This window comes from Oncorhynchus mykiss, chromosome 14, assembly GCF_013265735.2.
Source record: "Oncorhynchus mykiss isolate Arlee chromosome 14, USDA_OmykA_1.1, whole genome shotgun sequence".
NCBI classification, from domain to species: Eukaryota; Metazoa; Chordata; class Actinopteri; order Salmoniformes; family Salmonidae; genus Oncorhynchus; species Oncorhynchus mykiss.
In genome coordinates, this window is record NC_048578.1 from 30,641,946 (window position 1) to 30,666,065 (window position 24,120).

At 39.8% G+C, this 24,120-nt stretch overlaps 1 protein-coding gene across 3 annotated transcripts in view; it reads left to right on the forward strand.

Annotated features, from left to right (window-relative positions):
- Window positions 1-24,120, forward strand: part of LOC110487777 (transcription factor COE1-A) — a 152,000-nt gene that overhangs the window by 104,943 nt on the left and 22,937 nt on the right. For all 3 annotated transcript variants that reach the window (XM_036943291.1, XM_036943292.1, XM_036943293.1), the window contains exons 12-14: window positions 3,063-3,128; window positions 21,787-21,943; window positions 22,187-22,366. In XM_036943291.1, coding sequence (XP_036799186.1) covers window positions 3,063-3,128; window positions 21,787-21,943; window positions 22,187-22,366 — 403 coding nt within the window. The remainder of the gene's footprint in view (window positions 1-3,062; window positions 3,129-21,786; window positions 21,944-22,186; window positions 22,367-24,120) is intronic.

Genomic DNA, 24,120 nt, shown 5'->3' on the forward strand with positions numbered 1-24,120 from the left:
AACTGATTGGCTCAAATTCATTAAGAAGGAAAGAAATTCCACAAATGAAATCTTAACAAGGCACACCTGTTAACTGAAATGCATTCCAGGTGACTACCTCATGAAGCTGGTTGAGAGAATGCCAAGAGTGTGCAAAGCTTTCATCAAGGCACATTTTTTTTTTTTTTTTGTCTAACACTTTTTTTGATTACTACATGATTCATATGTTATTTCAGTTTTGATGTCTTCTACAATGTAGAATATCCCTCGAATGAGTAGGTGTGTCCAAAATGTTGACTGGTACTGTAAATAGATACATTAGTAGCAGTCAGGTCTGGTTGTTCATTTCACCTCTATTGATTCTTTATTGAGCTAATAACAATGTGTTGTTGACCACACTTCTCTTAACAACTGGAATCAATCCTTACAGAAAAGCAAGATCTTTGTTTCAAATGGTACCCTACTCCTTATATAGTGCACTACTTTAGACAATAGTCCTATTAAATAGGGAATAGGGTTTCATTTGGAAGTACACACAGTGTTAACTTGTCTCCTGTATTCTCTGAATCAGGTCTCACTCCATCTTATCATTCCTTAAAAGGGGTCTTATATGAATCTTCCCTCCTTAGATTCTGTCTGTCTCGTGGTTAGGTTCCGTTTGGTTTGTCAAGGTTCCGTCTGGTTTGTTATGGTTCCATCTGGTGTGGCTAATGATTCCGTTGACCGCCAGACGAGAGCAGACCAGAGGTCTGGATCAGGTTCCCTTCCTGTTTACATCAGGCCCTCACAGCCTTTACAGGAAGTGTCTCTTCACATACACACACACACACACACACACACACACACACACACACACACACACACACACACACACACACACACACACACACACACACACACACACACACACACACACACACACACAGTGGTAAGCGGTACTATCTATGGACAAAGAGCAGCTTTCTGAGAACAACATTTCTGTGATTATCTTTAGAGTGACTCATAATCACTTGACTAACTCATCAGACCCCAGGACTAAACAGACAGACAGAACAGGGGATGATAAGAAAGTAAGTGAGAGAGGAAGAGAGAGAGAGAGAGAGAGAGAGAGAGAGAGAGAGAGAGAGAGAGAGAGAAAGAGAGATAGAGACAGAGACAGAGAGCAAAAGAGATGGATACAGGAAGGAATACGTAGGGGATAAAGAGACTGAGATGAAGAGATGGAATGAGGGAGAGGGGGAGGGAGTGGTGCTCTCCTCCTTACAGCTCACAGTGGGGGTTCTGTCTGTGCCGTAATACTCTTCCCTCATTTCCCCTCCTCCTTCTCTCCTCCCTCCATCCGTCCATCTAGTTATCCCTGGGAGGCATGGGGCGGCAAGGAAAAGAAGGGAACGAGGAGAGGAGAGAGAGAGAGAGAGCATACATACTAAAGATCCACTTACCTTGCCTGGGACCCCATGTCTCTCAATCACCTAGAGCGGACTGATGAGATAGGGCACCTCTCTCGATCGCCCTCTTTCCCTGTCCCCCCACCCCTCTCTCTTTTTCCCCCTCCCATACATATCTCATTCTCTCTCCCTCTCTCCTTCCTCCGCTCCTCCTCTCTTTTGTATAGATCTGGTAATGGGAGGGTAAGACAAAAGTAGAACTCCCATTATTGAGTGAATTTAGCACCTTGGACAGCGCTTCACAATCTTTATTGCTTTTCTGACCCTCCTGGCATGTCCTGTGAGCGTGTGTGTGTGTTTGTGTGTGTGTGTCGGGGTGAGAGCACACACATGCTCCGGGCTTGTTCACAGCGAAACACACACTTGACACAGACTGGGGGAGAACACAGTGTGTGTGTGTGTGTGTGTGTGTGTGTGTGTGTGTGTGTGTGTGTGTGTGTGTGTGTGTGTGTGTGTGTGTGTGTGTGTGTGTGTGTTTGTGTGTGTGTGTGTGAGAGAGAGAGAGAGGTGTGTGTGTGTGAGTGAGATAGAGAGAGAGAGAGAGAGAGGGGGGGGGGGGGGGAGGATACACTCAGGGGGGAGAGCAATTTTCTGTTTGTCGCTCCTCCAGCACATTTCCTGGCCCCGGCACATTCATTTTTAAAAAGGGTTTTACAAGGCTCATAATGTCTACATCACACACACACACACACACACACACACACACACACACACACACACACACACACTGTTTGTGTGTATTGATTTAGATGGCAAGGGTTGATAGGATAATCACAGGGCAGAGATTAGGGTACTACAGATTACAGACTATTACAGGTATATAGAGAGGCTGTCATAGGCAGGCTGTGTAGTGTCATAGGCAGGCTATGTAGTGTCATAGGCAGGCTGTGTAGTGTCATAGGCAAGCTGTGTAGTGTCATAGGCAAGCTGTGTAGTGTCATAGGCAGGCTATGTAGTGTCATAGGCAGGCTATGTAGTGTCATGGGCAGGCTGTGTAGTGTCATAGGCAAGCTGTGCTGTGTCATAGGCAGGCTGTGATGTGTAGTGTCATAGGCAGGCTGTATAGTGTCACAGGCAGGCTGTGTAGTGTCATAGGCAAGCTGTGTAGTGTCATAGGTAGGTTGTGTAGTGTTAGTGTGTCAGCTAGTGATGTAGTGTGTTAAATTAATTGATGGATGATCCTTCTAGAGGTTACGCTGAGGGAAGATGTAGACAGGATTGCTTGTTGATGGTTGAATGATGGAGAGAGAGACTCATGTTTTATTCAGAGGTAGAATCTCTCTCTCTCTCTCTCTCTCTCTCTCTCTCTCTCTCCTCTCCTCTCCTCTCCTCTCCTCTCCTCTCCTCTCCTCTCCTCTCCTCTCCTCTCCTCTCCTCTCCTCTCCTCTCTCTCTCTCTGTCTCTCTCCTCTCCTCTCCTCTCCTCTGCTCTGCTCTGTTTCTCTCCTCTCCTCTCCTCTCCTCTCCTCTCCTCTCCTCTCCTCTCCTCTCCTCTCCTCTCCTCTCTTCTCCCTCTTTATTTCCATCCCTCAATCCTGCATTCATAGCACAATGTGTAATAAAATGGAGTAAAGCTCTGTGAAGATTTTCGTATTCACCCCCCCCCCCCCCCCCCCCATTCTCTCTTCCTCCACAGGAAGTCATTCTAAAGAGAGCGGCAGACTTGGTAGAAGCGCTCTACGGGATGCCACACAATAACCAGGTGAGACACACACACACACACACACACACAAAATGTTCCCACACATGCAAAAACACAGATCCCCATCCCTCACCCTGACAGTGGGAAGAGTGGAGGTGGATAAGGAAAGGTTTGGGCGAAGTGAGGAGGAGGACAGAAAACATTTGATGAATCTATTAACCATGTTTTGCCTCTCCAGTACATTTTTTGGTATGTATTTTAATGTAACCTTTATTTAACTATGCAAGTCAATTAAGAACAAATTCTAATTTACAATGTTGGCCTACCAGAAGGCCTCCCGTTGGGTCGGAGGCTGGGATTAAAGATATAGGACAAAACACACAACAACAAGAGAGACACCACAACACTACATAAAGAAAGACCTAAGACAACACCACAACACAATATAAAGAGAGACCTAAGACAACACCACAACACAATATAAAGAGAGACCTAAGACAACACCTAAACACTACATAAAGAAAGACCTAAGACAACACCACAACACTACATAAAGAGAGACCTAAGACAACACCACAACACTACATAAAGAGAGACCTAAGACAACACCACAACACTACATAAAGAGAGACCTAAGACAACACCACAACACTACATAAAGAGAGACCTAAGACAACACCACAACACTACATAAAGAGAGACCTAAGACAACACCACAACACTACATAAAGAGAGACCTAAGACAACACCACAACACAATATAAAGAGAGACCTAAGACAACACCTAAACACTACATAAAGAGAGACCTAAGACAACACCACAACACTACATAAAGAGAGACCTAAGACAACACCACAACACAATATAAAGAGAGACCTAAGACAACACCTAAACACTACATAAAGAGAGACCTAAGACAACACCACAACACTACATAAAGAGAGACCTAAGACAACACCACAACACAATATAAAGAGAGACCTAAGACAACACCACAACACTACATAAAGAAAGACCTAAGACAACACCACAACACACTATAAAGAAAGACCTAAGACAACACCACAACACTACATAAAGAAAGACCTAAGACAACACCACAACACAATATAAAGAGAGACCTAAGACAACACCACAACACTACATAAAGAAAGACCTAAGACAACACCACAACACTACATAAAGAGAGACCTAAGACAACACCACAACACAATATAAAGAGAGACCTAAGACAACACCACAACACAATATAAAGAGAGACCTAAGACAACACCACAACACTACTTAAAGAGAGACCTAAGACAACACCACAACACTACATAAAGAAAGACCTAAGACAACACCACAACACTACATAAAGAGAGACCTAAGACAACACCACAACACTACATAAAGAGAGACCTAAGACAACACCACAACACTACATAAAGAAAGACCTAAGACAACACCACAACACAATATAAAGAGAGACCTAAGACAACACCACAACACTACATAAAGAAAGACCTAAGACAAAACCACAACACAATATAAAGATAGACCTAAGACAACACCACAACACAACATAAAGAAAGACCTAAGACAACACCACAACACTACATAAAGAAAGACCTAAGACAACACCACAACACAATATAAAGAGAGACACCACAACACAATATAAAGAGAGACCTAAGACAACACCACAACACAGTATAAACAAAGACCTAAGACAACACCACAACACAATATAAAGAAAGACCTAAGACAACACCACAACACAATATAAAGAAAGACCTAAGACAACACCACAACACAATATAAAGAAAGACCTAAGACAACACCACAACACAATATAAAGAAAGACATAAGACAACACCACAACACAATATAAAGAAAGACCTAAGACAACACCACAACACAATATAAAGAGAGACCTAAGACAACACCACAACACTACATAAAGAAAGACCTAAGACAACACCACAACACTACATAAAGAGAGACCTAAGACAACACCACAACACAATATAAAGAAAGACCTAAGACAACACCACAACACTACATAAAGAAAGACCTAAGACAACACCACAACACAATATAAAGAGAGACCTAAGACAACACCACAACACAATATAAAGAAAGACCTAAGACAACACCACAACACTACATAAAGAAAGACCTAAGACAACACCACAACACTACATAAAGAGAGACCTAAGACAACACCACAACACTACATAAAGAGAGACCTAAGACAACACCACAACACTACATAAAGAAAGACCTAAGACAACACCACAACACTACATAAAGAAAGACCTAAGACAACACCACAACACAATATAAAGAGAGACCTAAGACAACACCACAACACAATATAAAGAAAGACCTAAGACAACACCACAACACTACATAAAGAAAGACCTAAGACAACACCACAACACTACATAAAGAGAGACCTAAGACAACACCACAACACTACATAAAGAGAGACCTAAGACAACACCACAACACTACATAAAGAAAGACCTAAGACAACACCACAACACTACATAAAGAAAGACCTAAGACAACACCACAACACAATATAAAGAAAGACCTAAGACAACACCACAACACAATATAAAGAAAGACCTAAGACAACACCACAACACAATATAAAGAAAGACCTAAGACAACACCACAACACAATATAAAGAAAGACCTAAGACAACACCACAACACAATATAAAGAGAGACCTAAGACAACACCACAACACAATATAAAGAAAGACCTAAGACAACACCACAACACTACATAAAGAAAGACCTAATACAACACCTAAACACTACATAAAGAAAGACCTAAGACAACACCACAACACAATATAAAGAAAGACCTAAGACAACACCACAACACAATATAAAGAGAGACACCACAACACAATATAAAGAGAGACCTAAGACAACACCACAACACTACATAAAGAAAGACCTAAGACAACACCACAACACAATATAAAGAAAGACCTAAGACAACACCTAAACACAATATAAAGAAAGACCTAAGACAACACCACAACACAATATAAAGAGAGACCTAAGACAACACCTAAACACAATATAAAGAGAGACCTAAGACAACACCACAACACTACATAAAGAAAGACCTAAGACAACACCACAACACAATATAAAGAGAGACCTAAGACAACACCACAACACAATATAAAGAAAGACCTAAGATAACACCACAACACTACATAAAGAGAGACCTAAGACAACACCTAAACACAATATAAAGAGAGACCTAAGATAACACCACAACACTACATAAAGAAAGACCTAAGATAACACCACAACACAATATAAAGAAAGACCTAAGACAACACCACAACACAATATAAAGAGAGACACCACAACACAATATAAAGAGAGACCTAAGACAACACCACAACACTACATAAAGAAAGACCTAAGACAACACCACAACACAATATAAAGAAAGACCTAAGACAACACCTAAACACAATATAAAGAAAGACCTAAGACAACACCACAACACAATATAAAGAGAGACCTAAGACAACACCTAAACACAATATAAAGAGAGACCTAAGACAACACCACAACACTACATAAAGAAAGACCTAAGACAACACCACAACACAATATAAAGAGAGACCTAAGACAACACCACAACACAATATAAAGAAAGACCTAAGATAACACCACAACACTACATAAAGAGAGACCTAAGACAACACCTAAACACAATATAAAGAGAGACCTAAGATAACACCACAACACTACATAAAGAAAGACCTAAGATAACACCACAACACAATATAAAGAAAGACCTAAGACAACACCACAACACAATATAAAGAGAGACACCACAACACAATATAAAGAGAGACCTAAGACAACACCACAACACTACATAAAGAAAGACCTAAGACAACACCACAACACTACATAAAGAAAGACCTAAGACGACACCTAAACACAATATAAAGAAAGACCTAAGACAACACCACAACACAATATAAAGAGAGACCTAAGACAACACCTAAACACAATATAAAGAAAGACCTAAGACAACACCACAACACTACATAAAGAAAGACCTAAGACAACACCACAACACTACATAAAGAGAGACCTAAGACAACACCACAACACTACATAAAGAGAGACCTAAGACAACACCACAACACTACATAAAGAAAGACCTAAGACAACACCACAACACTACATAAAGAGAGACCTAAGACAACACCACAACACTACATAAAGAGAGACCTAAGACAACACCACAACACAATATAAAGAGAGACCTAAGACAACACCACAACACTACATAAAGAGAGACCTAAGACAACACCACAACACTACATAAAGAGAGACCTAAGACAACACCACAACACAATATAAAGAAAGACCTAAGACAACACCACAACACAATATAAAGAGAGACCTAAGACAACACCACAACACTACATAAAGAAAGACCTAAGACAACACCACAACACAATATAAAGAGAGACCTAAGACAACACCACAACACTACATAAAGAAAGACCTAAGACAACACCACAACACAATATAAAGCGAGACCTAAGACAACACCACAACACTACATAAAGAAAGACCTAAGACAACACCACAACACTACATAAAGAAAGACCTAAGACAACACCACAACACTACATAAAGAAAGACCTAAGACAACACCACAACACTGCATAAAGAGAGACCTAAGACAACACCACAACACAATATAAAGAGAGACCTAAGACAACACCACAACACTACATAAAGAGAGACCTAAGACAACACCACAACACTACATAAAGAGAGACCTAAGACAACACCACAACACTACATAAAGAAAGACCTAAGATAACACCACAACACTACATAAAGAGAGACCTAAGACAACACCACAACACTACATAAAGAGAGACTTAAGACAACACCACAACACTACATAAAGAGAGACCTAAGACAACACCACAACACTACATAAAGAGAGACCTAAGACAACACCACAACACTACATAAAGAAAGACCTAAGACAACACCACAACACTACATAAAGAGAGACCTAAGACAACACCACAACACTACATAAAGAGAGACCTAAGACAACACCACAACACTACATAAAGAGAGACCTAAGACAACACCACAACACTACATAAAGAAAGACCTAAGACAACACCACAACACTACATAAAGAGAGACCTAAGACAACACCACAACACTACATAAAGAGAGACCTAAGACAACACCACAACACTACATAAAGAAAGACCTAAGACAACACCACAACACTACATAAAGAGAGACCTAAGACAACACCACAACACTACATAAAGAGAGACCTAAGACAAAACCACAACATTACATAAAGAAAGACCTAAGACAACACCACAACACTACATAAAGAGAGACCTAAGACAACACCACAACACAATATAAAGAGAGACCTAAGACAACACCTAAACACTACATAAAGAGAGACCTAAGACAACACCACAACACTACATAAAGAGAGACCTAAGACAACACCACAACACAATATAAAGAGAGACCTAAGACAACACCACAACACTACATAAAGAGAGACCTAAGACAACACCACAACACTACATAAAGAAAGACCTAAGATAACACCACAACACTACATAAAGAGAGACCTAAGACAACACCACAACACTACATAAAGAGAGACTTAAGACAACACCACAACACTACATAAAGAGAGACCTAAGACAACACCACAACACTACATAAAGAGAGACCTAAGACAACACCACAACACTACATAAAGAAAGACCTAAGATAACACCACAACACTACATAAAGAGAGACCTAAGACAACACCACAACACTACATAAAGAGAGACCTAAGACAACACCACAACACTACATAAAGAAAGACCTAAGACAACACCACAACACTACATAAAGAGAGACCTAAGACAACACCACAACACTACATAAAGAGAGACCTAAGACAACACCACAACACTACATAAAGAAAGACCTAAGACAACACCACAACACAATATAAAGTGAGACCTAAGACAACACCACAACACTACATAAAGAAAGACCTAAGACAAAACCACAACACAATATAAAGAGAGACCTAAGACAACACCACAACACAATATAAAGAAAGACCTAAGACAACACCACAACACTACATAAAGAGAGACCTAAGACAACACCTAAACACTACATAAAGAAAGACCTAAGACAACACCACAACACAACATAAAGAAAGACCTAAGACAACACCACAACACTACATAAAGAAAGACCTAAGACAACACCACAACACAATATAAAGAGAGACACCACAACACAATATAAAGAGAGACCTAAGACAACACCACAACACAATATAAAGAAAGACCTAAGACAACACCACAACACAATATAAAGAAAGACCTAAGACAACACCACAACACAATATAAAGAAAGACCTAAGACAACACCACAACACAATATAAAGAAAGACCTAAGACAACACCACAACACAATATAAAGAAAGACCTAAGACAACACCACAACACAATATAAAGAAAGACCTAAGACAACACCACAACACAATATAAAGAGAGACCTAAGACAACACCACAACACAATATAAAGAAAGACCTAAGACAACACCACAACACTACATAAAGAAAGACCTAAGACAACACCACAACACTACATAAAGAGAGACCTAAGACAACACCACAACACTACATAAAGAGAGACCTAAGACAACACCACAACACTACATAAAGAAAGACCTAAGACAACACCACAACACTACATAAAGAAAGACCTAAGACAACACCACAACACAATATAAAGAGAGACCTAAGACAACACCACAACACAATATAAAGAAAGACCTAAGACAACACCACAACACTACATAAAGAAAGACCTAAGACAACACCACAACACTACATAAAGAGAGACCTAAGACAACACCACAACACTACATAAAGAGAGACCTAAGACAACACCACAACACTACATAAAGAAAGACCTAAGACAACACCACAACACTACATAAAGAAAGACCTAAGACAACACCACAACACAATATAAAGAAAGACCTAAGACAACACCACAACACAATATAAAGAAAGACCTAAGACAACACCACAACACAATATAAAGAAAGACCTAAGACAACACCACAACACAATATAAAGAAAGACCTAAGACAACACCACAACACAATATAAAGAGAGACCTAAGACAACACCACAACACAATATAAAGAAAGACCTAAGACAACACCACAACACTACATAAAGAAAGACCTAATACAACACCTAAACACTACATAAAGAAAGACCTAAGACAACACCACAACACAATATAAAGAAAGACCTAAGACAACACCACAACACAATATAAAGAGAGACACCACAACACAATATAAAGAGAGACCTAAGACAACACCACAACACTACATAAAGAAAGACCTAAGACAACACCACAACACAATATAAAGAAAGACCTAAGACAACACCTAAACACAATATAAAGAAAGACCTAAGACAACACCACAACACAATATAAAGAGAGACCTAAGACAACACCTAAACACAATATAAAGAGAGACCTAAGACAACACCACAACACTACATAAAGAAAGACCTAAGACAACACCACAACACAATATAAAGAGAGACCTAAGACAACACCACAACACAATATAAAGAGAGACCTAAGATAACACCACAACACTACATAAAGAAAGACCTAAGATAACACCACAACACAATATAAAGAAAGACCTAAGACAACACCACAACACAATATAAAGAGAGACACCACAACACAATATAAAGAGAGACCTAAGACAACACCACAACACTACATAAAGAAAGACCTAAGACAACACCACAACACAATATAAAGAAAGACCTAAGACAACACCTAAACACAATATAAAGAAAGACCTAAGACAACACCACAACACAATATAAAGAGAGACCTAAGACAACACCTAAACACAATATAAAGAAAGACCTAAGACAACACCACAACACTACATAAAGAAAGACCTAAGACAACACCACAACACTACATAAAGAGAGACCTAAGACAACACCACAACACTACATAAAGAGAGACCTAAGACAACACCACAACACTACATAAAGAAAGACCTAAGACAACACCACAACACTACATAAAGAGAGACCTAAGACAACACCACAACACTACATAAAGAGAGACCTAAGACAACACCACAACACAATATAAAGAGAGACCTAAGACAACACCACAACACTACATAAAGAGAGACCTAAGACAACACCACAACACTACATAAAGAGAGACCTAAGACAACACCACAACACAATATAAAGAAAGACCTAAGACAACACCACAACACAATATAAAGAGAGACCTAAGACAACACCACAACACTACATAAAGAAAGACCTAAGACAACACCACAACACAATATAAAGAGAGACCTAAGACAACACCACAACACTACATAAAGAAAGACCTAAGACAACACCACAACACAATATAAAGAGAGACCTAAGACAACACCACAACACTACATAAAGAAAGACCTAAGACAACACCACAACACTACATAAAGAAAGACCTAAGACAACACCACAACACTACATAAAGAAAGACCTAAGACAACACCACAACACTACATAAAGAGAGACCTAAGACAACACCACAACACAATATAAAGAGAGACCTAAGACAACACCACAACACTACATAAAGAGAGACCTAAGACAACACCACAACACTACATAAAGAGAGACCTAAGACAACACCACAACACTACATAAAGAAAGACCTAAGATAACACCACAACACTACATAAAGAGAGACCTAAGACAACACCACAACACTACATAAAGAGAGACTTAAGACAACACCACAACACTACATAAAGAGAGACCTAAGACAACACCACAACACTACATAAAGAGAGACCTAAGACAACACCACAACACTACATAAAGAAAGACCTAAGACAACACCACAACACTACATAAAGAGAGACCTAAGACAACACCACAACACTACATAAAGAGAGACCTAAGACAACACCACAACACTACATAAAGAGAGACCTAAGACAACACCACAACACTACATAAAGAAAGACCTAAGACAACACCACAACACTACATAAAGAGAGACCTAAGACAACACCACAACACTACATAAAGAGAGACCTAAGACAACACCACAACACTACATAAAGAAAGACCTAAGACAACACCACAACACTACATAAAGAGAGACCTAAGACAACACCACAACACTACATAAAGAGAGACCTAAGACAAAACCACAACATTACATAAAGAAAGACCTAAGACAACACCACAACACTACATAAAGAGAGACCTAAGACAACACCTAAACACAATATAAAGAGAGACACCACAACACTACATAAAGAGAGACCTAAGACAACACCACAACACTACATAAAGAGAGACCTAAGACAACACCACAACACTACATAAAGAAAGACCTAAGACAACACCACAACACTACATAAAGAGAGACCTAAGACAACACCACAACACTACATAAAGAAAGACCTAAGACAAAACCAAGATGGCGTAGCAGTCGGACGTGTTTTTGTCTTTTCCCGTCCTGTCCCATGTTTACATCGTTTTCTTCGTGTATATGTTACATATATTTTAATCTCACTTTTCATCTACGGACTGAATATACTCTCCTATAACCCACCTCAACCAATGTGGTACGGATCTGCTATTTTTATACTTTAGAACCAGAACCCCCATCAGAAGCTAGCCTGCTAACTCGCTACTAGTTAGTAGTCAGTTAGCCACTTCTAGCGGTCCTCACCATTAACTCGGACATCAGCCAACCTCAACTCGGTCAATTCCTGCCAGTCTGTACAGCTTGATATCAACCCAGAGCATATTGGACTGCTTTTTCTCTACAACATCTCCGGATTCCCAGCGCAAGCTCTGAACCTTTACACCGGATCATCGCAGCTAGCTAGCTAGCTAGCTACATCTCAGTCCCGAAATAAGGACCAGTTAGGCTGGTGCTAGCCTCGAGCTAGGCCCATCTCCCGGCTAGCCAAAGAGGTCCACCAGCCAATTCTTGGGCTACAATACCTGTTTTGCCAATTAGCCTGGACGCTTTAATGCCGACACAGAGCCCCGCTGATATATCACGACTGGTCTGCCGACGTAACCGTCCAAGGTGGTTTCAAAAGGCTCTTCCATTGCAATGTCGCCGGATGCCCATCTGTTAGCCACGGCCCGCTAGCTGTCAGAATCGCCATTTCTCCAGCTCACCTAGCGACTACAGAATTGGCTCCCTGACTCATCTAGTGCTACTCTTTGGACCCTATGATCACTCGGCTACACATGCCTCTCCCTAATGTCAATATGCCTTGTCTATTACTGTTTTGGTTAGTGATTATTGTCTTATTTCACTCTAGAGCCCATATCCCTGTCCAATATGCCTTAGATAGCCCTTTTGTTCCAACCCCCACACATGCGGTGACCTAACCTGGCTTAGCTGGTGCCTCTAGAGACAAAGGACCTAGTGAAGATGCAGGAGGAAACAGGTACAAAAGTATCTATATCCACAGTAAAACTAGTCCTATATTGACATAACCTGAAAGGCCGCTCAGCAAGGAAGAAGCCACTGCTCAAAAACCGCCATAAAAAAACCAGACCACGGTTTGCAACTGCACATGGGGACAAAGATCGTACCTTTTTCGTACCAAAAGCAGAACTGTTTGGCTATAATGACCATCGTTATGTTTGGAGGAAAAAGGGGGAGGCTTGCAAGCCGAAGAACACCATCCCAATCGTGAAGCACGGGGGTGGCAGGAGGGACTGGTGCACTTCACAAAATAGATGTTAAAAATGATATATCCACATAAAATGATGTGGATATATTGAAGCAACATCTCAAGACATCAGTCAGGAAGTTAAAGCTTGGTCGCAAATGGGTCTTCCGGATGGACAATGACCCCAAGCATACTTCCAATGTCAACTAAAATTATACCTTTTTTTTTTTTAAATTCTCAATTGGTATATTTGAGTTTAGCAATAATATTTGTTGTCTTATTTGTTCTGTCTTTTCAGGTGGATTAAACTGGAATTGCAACCAACTTTCTAAGGCTTGTTTAAAAAATAACGATATTTTGGAGATTATTTCCTTTTCAAACAACTGAAAGTGAGCAGGTGTAATCAGAATAAAGGGAAAAATGCCATTCTTGAACATGGGGTGAGACATTCCTACCAATTTACTAGAAAACCAGTTTGGATTTAAGTCTACATGCCTTTAGTGAGAGGTGCTTTAATATTGAATCATTTCTGCCATCCAAATTCATATTCATTATATAAATAGGCCCTTTTCATTTTTCCGGCTTGCCATTCCAAATAAAATTGAATCTTTTTTGTTCATATAATTTAAAAAGCAGGTCACTAGGTGTAGGCAAAACCATATGCAAATAGGTAAACTGTGATATGACTGAAGAGTTCATTGATTTTCCACAAATAGACAAGTATTTTCTTTTCAATGGTAGCAAGATCTCTACCATGCTAACTTTCTATAAAAACTATTGGAGTGAGATAATGTATTTCTCTTGGGATTTCTATACCGAGTATGTCCACATCCCCGTCAGACCATTTTATTGGTAAACTACACGGTAATGTAAAATTAGCATTTTTTTTAGTGATCCGATACGTAATATCATAATTTGGTTTTAATCCAGAGAGGTTAGCAAAAGTATCTAGATCCTCTGTGATGCTGTGGAGGGATTCTAATTGTGGTTTTAAAAGAAAACATGAATCATCAGCGTACAATGACACCTTTGTTTTTAAACCACGGATTTATAATCCCTTAATATTATTGTTGGATCTAATTTTAACAGCTAACATTTCAATGGAAATAATATATATATATATATATATATATATATATATCGATAGTGGACAACCTTGTTTTACTCCTCTTGACAGTTTAAAACATTCTGAGATGTAGCCATTATTTACTATTTTACACCTAGGGTTACTATACATAACTTTAACCCATTTTCTAAGAGATTCCCCAAAATTGAAATATTCTAGGCATTTATATATAAACTCCAGTCATACTTTATCAGAAGCCTTTTCAAAATCAGCTATGAAAACCAGTCCTGGTGTCACCGATATTTCATAGTATTCTATTGTTTCCAGTACTTGTCTTATATTATCTCCAATGTGTCATCCATGTAAGAAACCTGTCTGATTAAGATCAATAATATCTGACAATACTTTTTCAATTCTATGCGCTAGCTATAATTTTTGCATCACAACACTGAAGTGGAAGAGGCCTCCATTTTTTTAAATGGACTGGATCTTTATATATACCACTTGGGTCCTGTTTCAGTAATAATGATATCAGACCATCTTGTTTCGTGTCCGATAATCTACCGTTTATATAGGAGTGGTTAAAACATGCTAATAATGGTCCTCTGAGTATATCAACAAAAGTTTGGTATACTTCCACTGGAATATATGCCATCCAGCCCTGGAGTTTTCCCAGCCTTAAAGGCTTTAATTGCATCAATAAATTCCTCCTCTGTAATTTGGTTTTCACATGAGTCTTCCTGTATAGATGTTAATTTTACATTATTATTAGGAAAAAATCCATACAATTAGCTTCGGTTAGTGGAGATAGAGGAGATTGAAACGAAAACATATTCTTAAAGTACTTTACTTCCTCTTTCAAAATATCATTTGGTGATACATGCTTGACTCCATCATTTGTAACAAGTTTCTATAAAAACAAATTGGTAGATTTTCTACATTGAAGATTGAAAAATAATTTGGTGCATTTTTCCCCATATTCCATCCAGTTCGCTTTATTTTTATAATATATTACACTGGATCTTTCTTTAATATGTTCTTCCATTTCTTTTTGTTTTTCCTTTAACTTATTCTGTCTCTATGGAACAGTTGTTTTTGCTATCTAACTGTACTGTTAGTCCTTCAATTTACTTTCTTAATATGGACTCTTTTAATCTAAATTGCTTTTGTTTTATAGATGAATACTGAATTGCATGGCCTCTAAAGGCACATTTATAAGTGTCCCATACAATAAGGGGATCTGCTGTACCTACAGTGGGGCAAAAAAAAGTATTTAGTCAGCCACCAAATGTGCAAGTTCTCCCACTTAAAAAGATGAGAGAGGCCTGTAATTTTCATCATAGGTACACTTCAACTATGACAGACAAAATGAAAAAAAAAATCCAGAAAATCAAATTGTAGGATTTTATATGAATTTATTTGCAAATTATGGTTTTTCATTTTTCATCAAGTAGGCTTTGATTAAATTTCCAATATCCTCGCCCACATGGAAATTCTGTAAGAGTAATATATATGCCAATTATGTGATGATCCGACCGCATTCTGTCCCCTATCAACACTTTTTAAAGTTTTGGTGCCAGAGAGAATGACATAAGAAAGTAATCAAGAGGACTAGCTTGATTAAGCCTACGCCATGTATATCTCACTAGGTCAGGGTATTAAACCTCCATGTATATCTCACTAGGTCAGGGTATTAAACCTCCATGTATATCTCACTAGGTCAGGGTATTAAACCTCCATGTATATCTCACTAGGTCAGGGTAATAAACCTCCATGTATATCTCACTAGGTCAGGGTATTAAACCTCCATGTATATCTCACTAGGTCAGGGTATTAAACCTCCATGTATATCTCACTAGGTCAGGGTATTAAACCTCCATGTATATCTCACTAGGTCAGGGTATTAAACCTCCATGTATATCTCACTAGGTCAGGGTATTAAACCTCCATGTATATCTCACTAGGTCAGGGTATTTAAGCCTCCATATATCCACTAATTCCAATATATCCATGACATTCATAATGATTTCCTTAAGTGCCTGAGGGTGATAGTTTGTAGTGTAGTGTCCTTTCCGGTCCATAGAGGTATTTAAGACCATATTAAAATCTCCCACCATAATAATAGGGTCTAGTGTTGCTTGTAGAGTTGATAGATTCTTATATATATTTTCAAAGGAGCTTGGATCATCATTATTCGGACCGTATAGGTTAATAAAGCCATATCTGTTTATTGTCCAATAACATATTTAAAATAATCCATCTACCTTGATGATCTGTTTGGACAATTTGCACATTTGGATCAAAATTCCTGTTAATTAATACCATCACCCCTTTTGAATGTCTTTGCCCATGGGAGAAATATATTTCACCCCCCCAGTCCTTTTTCCACAAAACTTCATCTAAACTGTTGAATGAGTTTACTGTAAGTAATAGATAATATATTCCTTATATTTTAGCCAGGTAAATACTGATAATCTTTTCTTATTATCTGCTAGGCCATCACAATTAAAACTGGCTATACTTATTTCACCACTTACCATAATGAGACACAACTTTCAATTCTATTTATCAAAATATCTGTTTGTAAACGTACCATTAAACAGTAACATTATGATTGAGTGTCTATATAGCTGTACCATGATATTCACAATGCTACTAAGTAAACCTCAAATTGGTCCCCACTATTCCACCCGCTAAAAGCCCTCCTCATCCCGAGTCCAATATCATCCCAATGCCCGACAGACCACCTCCGAGCCCCCGGGTCCCAAGGCCCTGAAGAGACTGGGATCCATCCTTCGAAAAGAGCACACAGTGTTATTGCCACGCCCTGACCTTAGAGAGCCTTTTTATTTCTGTCTTTGGTTAGGTCAGGGTGTGATGTGGGTGGGCATTCTAGTTTTCTATTTCTTTGTTGGCTGGGTATGGTTCCCAATCAGAGGCAGCTGTCTATCGTTGTCTCTGATTGGGGATCATACTTAGGCAGCCTGTCTTTGTGGGATCTTGTTTTTGCACAGTAGTTGTATAGCCGTTTATCTTTAGTTGTTTTGGGTATTCATTCTAAATAAAGAAGATGTACACTTTCCACGCTGCGCTTTGGTCTCATACCGACGACGGACCTAACAGTCGTCTACAGAACAGAAGTAGATCAACCTCCAAATGCATTTCCATCGTCATCACCTCCATTTGTTTGATATATAGCCATCAAAAAAATATATACATATTTTAAAAATCCTGTTTATCTTATTTTCCATAATTAGCTATTAATATTTGTATTAATGTAGGCAATTTATGCAAAGGATTTTTACCTCTCACCAGTCTCGCCATTACCAAAATTACATTATTGCAAGCTATTATATTAGCAAACAATTATTGTGAATCATCCTATATTGTCCCTAACATCTTTTGCTCCATCGCAACAGTTGTGGGATACACCCATACACCCACACACTCATACACACTCATACACACACATACACCCACACACTCATACACACTCATACACACACATACACCCACACACTCATGCACACTCATACACACACATACACCCACACACTCATGCACACTCATACTCACTCATACACACATACACCCACACACTCATACACACTCATACACACTCAACCCCTTTACCCCACATAACCAAAGACTTAGATTCTCAACAGTTGTACCATTCCAGAGCACAACTCAAGAAAGGTCTTGATATATGAATGCACATACAGTTGCAGCTGTATGAGAAGGCCTGCAAAACTGTGCAAAAAAAATTTCAGAAATGGGTAGATTTTATTAACCATGGTCACGTCCTAGACGATGGTTGTCAGATGTACCCCTTTCCCCAGAAACACCCACAACACGGTCCCCCGTAGTGACCATATTCCCAAGCATCTCCATGCAGTCAGACTTTTGATTTTGTGCCACCGGGGCCACAATAATATACCCCCTCTCTGAATGTCTGAGTGTGACCCCCTCCCCATGGGTTACTGCAGCTAGTGTTTCCAGCACTGCCACTGCCTGGGTGGAGGTACCCCACTGGAATCCCCACCGGCTAGGTACAAGGTCGTCAAGGTTCTCATTAGCAGCTTAGAGAATTTCCTTGTATAGTATGCTCTCCCTTTAGGGGGCTTTGGCTTTGCAGGACCAACCCTGCCAGGCAGGCTCAGAATCTTTATGGGGCGGTGCTGCTCTAGGTCTCTGACCGCATTTTGGCGCAATACAGACCACTCACAGCAGGCCCATAAAACAGTTAGGGACTTGTCCTTAGTATCTGGGTCATTCAGGTGGGTGTCTAGGGTATAGGGCTGTGGACCGTTCCATCAATATAGGACCATAAATAAATCAATTAGATGCATAATTCGTTTAAAAAATGTAGTTCCCCATTATAGGACAATAAATAAGTTAAATGTATAATTTATTTTAAAATGCTGTTCCACCATGATAGGACAATAATTAAATAAATAAATAAGACACATAATTAATTATAAAAAAGTATATCCATCATCTGAACAACATTGAAAGCTCTCTCACACCCCCGCTCACAGCAATACATTTGTTCTGAGATATGCAACCATTTCCTTTCTCACTCAACGGCACACTTCCCAAACATAAACAAACACACACCACACATACTGTGCCTTCTGTTTCCTGTGTTTTTATCTTCACCATGTTGAATTAGTGCTTTTGTGTTCCAATTAGTTATATTTGAAGATGTATAGAAAATCTGTGTTTTATGTTGTATTATTACAATCCATAACCGGGCTAGAATTGTGTTTCATTATTTTCCTCGTCTATAAGAACTTTGCCATTTTTAAAAACAGCCATGGAGTAGTCTTTGTTTCTCTGAAAAACTGGTTATCAATATATAGTTTATCAACAACGAGAGCTACTCGGTTCCCTTTTCATCTATTTTCCTTATATTGGATACAGAACTTTACGCCGTTCTGCAATTTCCTTCGGGAACTGGTCACTCATGGCAATTTTTGTGCCAGCAAGTCTTTTACTCAGGCTTTTAACCATTATTTTATCTTTAAAGAAAGCAAATTTGGCAACGATTGGGCGTTCATACCTCTGCCCTCTCTGTCCGAAGCGGTGTACACGTTTGAGTTGGATTTTGTCGATAGCTTCACTTGGAATCTGAAACGCTGTAAGGAGGAACTCTCTAACTACAAATTCAGGAACTTCTCCTTTCTCTTGGATACCTGTAAGTACCAGATTCTCTCTCATGGATCTAGTCTGTATGTCCAGTAAGGCTTCTCTCAGAACGGTATTCTCCTTTTTAAGATCATTAACTTCGGTTTTAATCTGATTGACTGTCCCTTTTAGCTTGTTTGTGTCTTTCTCCACTGTCGCAGCTTTTTCATTACTCAACTCTTTTATATCCTTACTGACTAGTTCAAGTAAACCCAATTTGTCATTTATTGATTTTAACAGATCGGTTTCGACCTTTACCATTCCCGGTGGTGAAAATATGAAATAGTCTGTGTCTTTCATTTTGAAATAGGTTCCCCTGTCTTACTCTCCGTCATGTTTGGGTGTTGCTTGTTTTCGTAATATTTGTTGATACATTTCTCTAGTCTTAAGATTTGTTTTGTGTTATTATCCAGATTGAAGGTTATCACCCACCAGATTGTGTAGTGCTAATATTTAGTCTAACTTACCGATTTTGAATATTACGTTTTAATCTTGAGGTGCTCTACATAACTACGTCCAGTCCGCCATCTTCCTTCTCTTTTAGCTGTTCGTTTGTTACCTATGCATAGTCAGTTCACCCCCACCTACATATACAGATTACCGGTGTACCGGTGCCCCCTGTATAGAGCCTCGTTATTGTTATTCTTATTGTGTTACTTTTTATTATTACTTCTTATCTTAGTCTACTTGGTAAGTATCTTCTTCTTCTTGAACTGCACTGTTGGTTAAGGGCTTGTAAGTCAGCATTTCACGGTAAGGTCTACACTTGTTGTGTTCGGCGCATGTGGCAAATAAAGTTTGATTTGATTTAAAGAGAGACCTAAGACAACACCACAACAAGGTAGCAACAAAACATGGCAGCAACACATGACAACACAGCATGGTACAAACATTGTTAGGCACAGACAACAGCACAAAGGGCAAGAAGGTAGAGACAACAATACATCACGCGAAGCAGCCACAACTGTCAGTAAGACTGTCCATGACTGAGTCTTTGAATGTAGAGATAAAACTGACCAGCTCGTTCCAGTCGCTAGCTGCAGCGAACTGAAAAGAGGAGTGATGTGTGTGCTTTGGAGACTGTCTTGATTTAACCTTAGCCTGCAGCTTGGATATGTGCTTAGAGAAGGACAGGGTACTATCTAGCCATACTCTCAAGAACATGTATGAGGTGACTACCTCAAGCTCTAAACCCTCAGAGGTAGTAATCACACCTGTGGGGAGAGGGGCATTCTTCTTACAGAACCACAATAACTTTGTTTTGGAGGTGTTCAGAACAAGGTTAAGGGTAGAGAAAGCTTGTTGGACACTAAAAAAGCTTTGTTGTGGAGCGTTTAAAATAAAATCCAGGGAGGGTTCTGCTGCGTATAGGACTGTATCATCTGCATATAAATGGATGAGAGAGCTTCCTACTGCCTGAGCTATGTTGCTGATGTAAATTGAGAAGAGGGTGGGGCCTAGGATCAAGCCTTGGGGTACTCCCTTGGTGACAGGCAGTGACTGTTCTGACTTTACACACTGCACTTTTTGAGAGACGTAGTTAGAAGAAAATAAACAACTCAGCCTTATAGAATAACTTTAGTGCATTTAATTATATTATTTTCTATTCCATTAAATGGAATCTGACATGCCTCTCTCTCTCTGTCAGGAGATGATTTTGAAGCGGGCAGCTGACATGGCAGAGGTGTTGTATACGACGGTGCCACGCGGCCACAACCAGCTGTTAGGCAGCGGCTCCGTCCACGCCAGCATAATGGCCGTCAACTCCTTCCCCGGGTCAGAGGTCACACAGACAGCCAATCAGGGTGAGCCAAAACATAGGAACCAGGAAGTTTTGTGTAATGTATGAAAACTACTTATAACTGTTTTATATTTTTGTCTCATTCTCTCTCTTTTTTCTCTTCATTTATCTCTCTTTCATAATTCTCTCTTTCTCTCTCCTCTCTCTTCCCCCCCATCCCCACCTCCTCTCTGTATCACTCTCTCCCCCCTTCTCTCTCGCTCTCTCTCCTCCCTCCCCTGTCTCCCCTCTCCCTCCCTACCTCTAGGTTACAGTAGGAGTAGCAGCAGTGCATCTCCTCATGGTTATGTCCCCAGCACCACTCCACAGCAGACCAGCTACAGCTCTGTTTCCACTAGCATGAACGGCTACACTGACTCTGGCATGACCACGCTAGGAACCTCACCCAACTTCCTCAACGGGTCAGCCGCCAACTCACCCTACGCTAGTGAGTACCACACTACACTGTCCACACTACACACTAAAACCCTATACCATTGAGTGCCACAATGAACCCTCCACACTATACCCTGTGCCCTACGTGCTATGCCCTAGGATAAAAAGAGAGCGCTATAGGTGAGAGAAATGTACAATGAAAAAGAAAGGGGCGGTGAAATACCATTGGTTTCTTTAAGAGCGTCCTTTATGTCTATAATGGCTGTTCTCATTCTCTCTCCTCCTCCCCCAGCTGTCTATAATGGCTGTTCTCATTCTCTCTCCTCCTCCCCCAGCTGTCTATAATGGCTGTTCTCATTCTCTCTCCTCCTCCCCCAGCTGTCTATAATGGCTGTTCTCATTCTCTCTCCTCCTCCCCCAGCTGTCTATAATGGCTGTTCTCATTCTCTCTCCTCCTCCCCCAGCTGTCTATAATGGCTGTTCTCATTCTCTCTCCTCCTCCCCCAGCTGTCTATAATGGCTGTTCTCATTCTCTCTCCTCCTCCCCCAGCTGTCTATAATGGCTGTTCTCATTCTCTCTCCTCCTCCCCCAACTGTCTATAATGGCTGTTCTCATTCTCTCTCCCCCTCCCCCAGCTGTCTATAATGGCTGTTCTCATTCTCTCTCCTCCTCCCCCAGCTGTCTATAATGGCTGTTCTCATTCTCTCTCCTCCTCCCCCAGCTGTCTATAATGGCTGTTCTCATTCTCTCTCCTCCTCCCCCAGCTGTCTATAATGGCTGTTCTCATTATCTCTCCTCCTCCCCCCTACATTAAAGACAATAAACTAATTGCAGGAGAAGCAATTCAATCCCAGCTCTTTAATTCTCTTGAATGTTAACACGTATTTTAACATGCTCAAATGGACCATCGATGACAGCAGACTCTTTCAATCAAACACACACACACACACACACACACACACTTTTGATCAATACCTTCCTGCTGGCCGGCTTACTACTTCCAGTTGTCATTAAATGATGTGTTAGACCTCCTTCATAAGTGGAAAATGGCACTCTATTGCCTACATACTGCCCTATGTGGCCTGGTCAAAGGTAGAGCACTATATAGTCAGCCATGTGTACTATATAGGATGTCATGTGTACTATATAGGATGTCATGTGTACTATATAGGATGTCATGTGTACTATATAGTCAGCCATGTGTACTATATAGGATGTCATGTGTACTATATAGGATGTCATGTGTACTATATAGGATGTCATGTGTACTATATAGGATGTCATGTGTACTATATAGTCAGCCATGTGTACTATATAGGATGTCATGTGTACTATATAGGATGTCATGTGTACTATATAGGATGTAATGTGTACTATATAGGATGTCATGTGTACTATATAGTCAGCCATGTGTACTATATAGGATGTCATGTGTACTATATAGTCAGCCATGTGTACTATATAGGCTGTCATGTGTACTATATAGGATGTCATGTGTACTATATAGGATGTCATGTGTACTATATAGGCTGTCATGTGTACTATATAGGATGTCATGTGTACTATATAGTCAGCCATGTGTACTATATAGGCTGTCATGTATACTATATAGGATATCATGTGTACTAAATAGTCAGCCATGTGTACTATATAGGCTGTCATGTGTACTATATAGGATATCATGTGCACTAAATAGTCAGCCATGTGTACTATATAGGATGTCATGTGTACTATATAGTCAGCCATGTGTACTATATAGGCTGTCATGTGTACTATATAGTCAGCCATGTGTACTATATAGGATG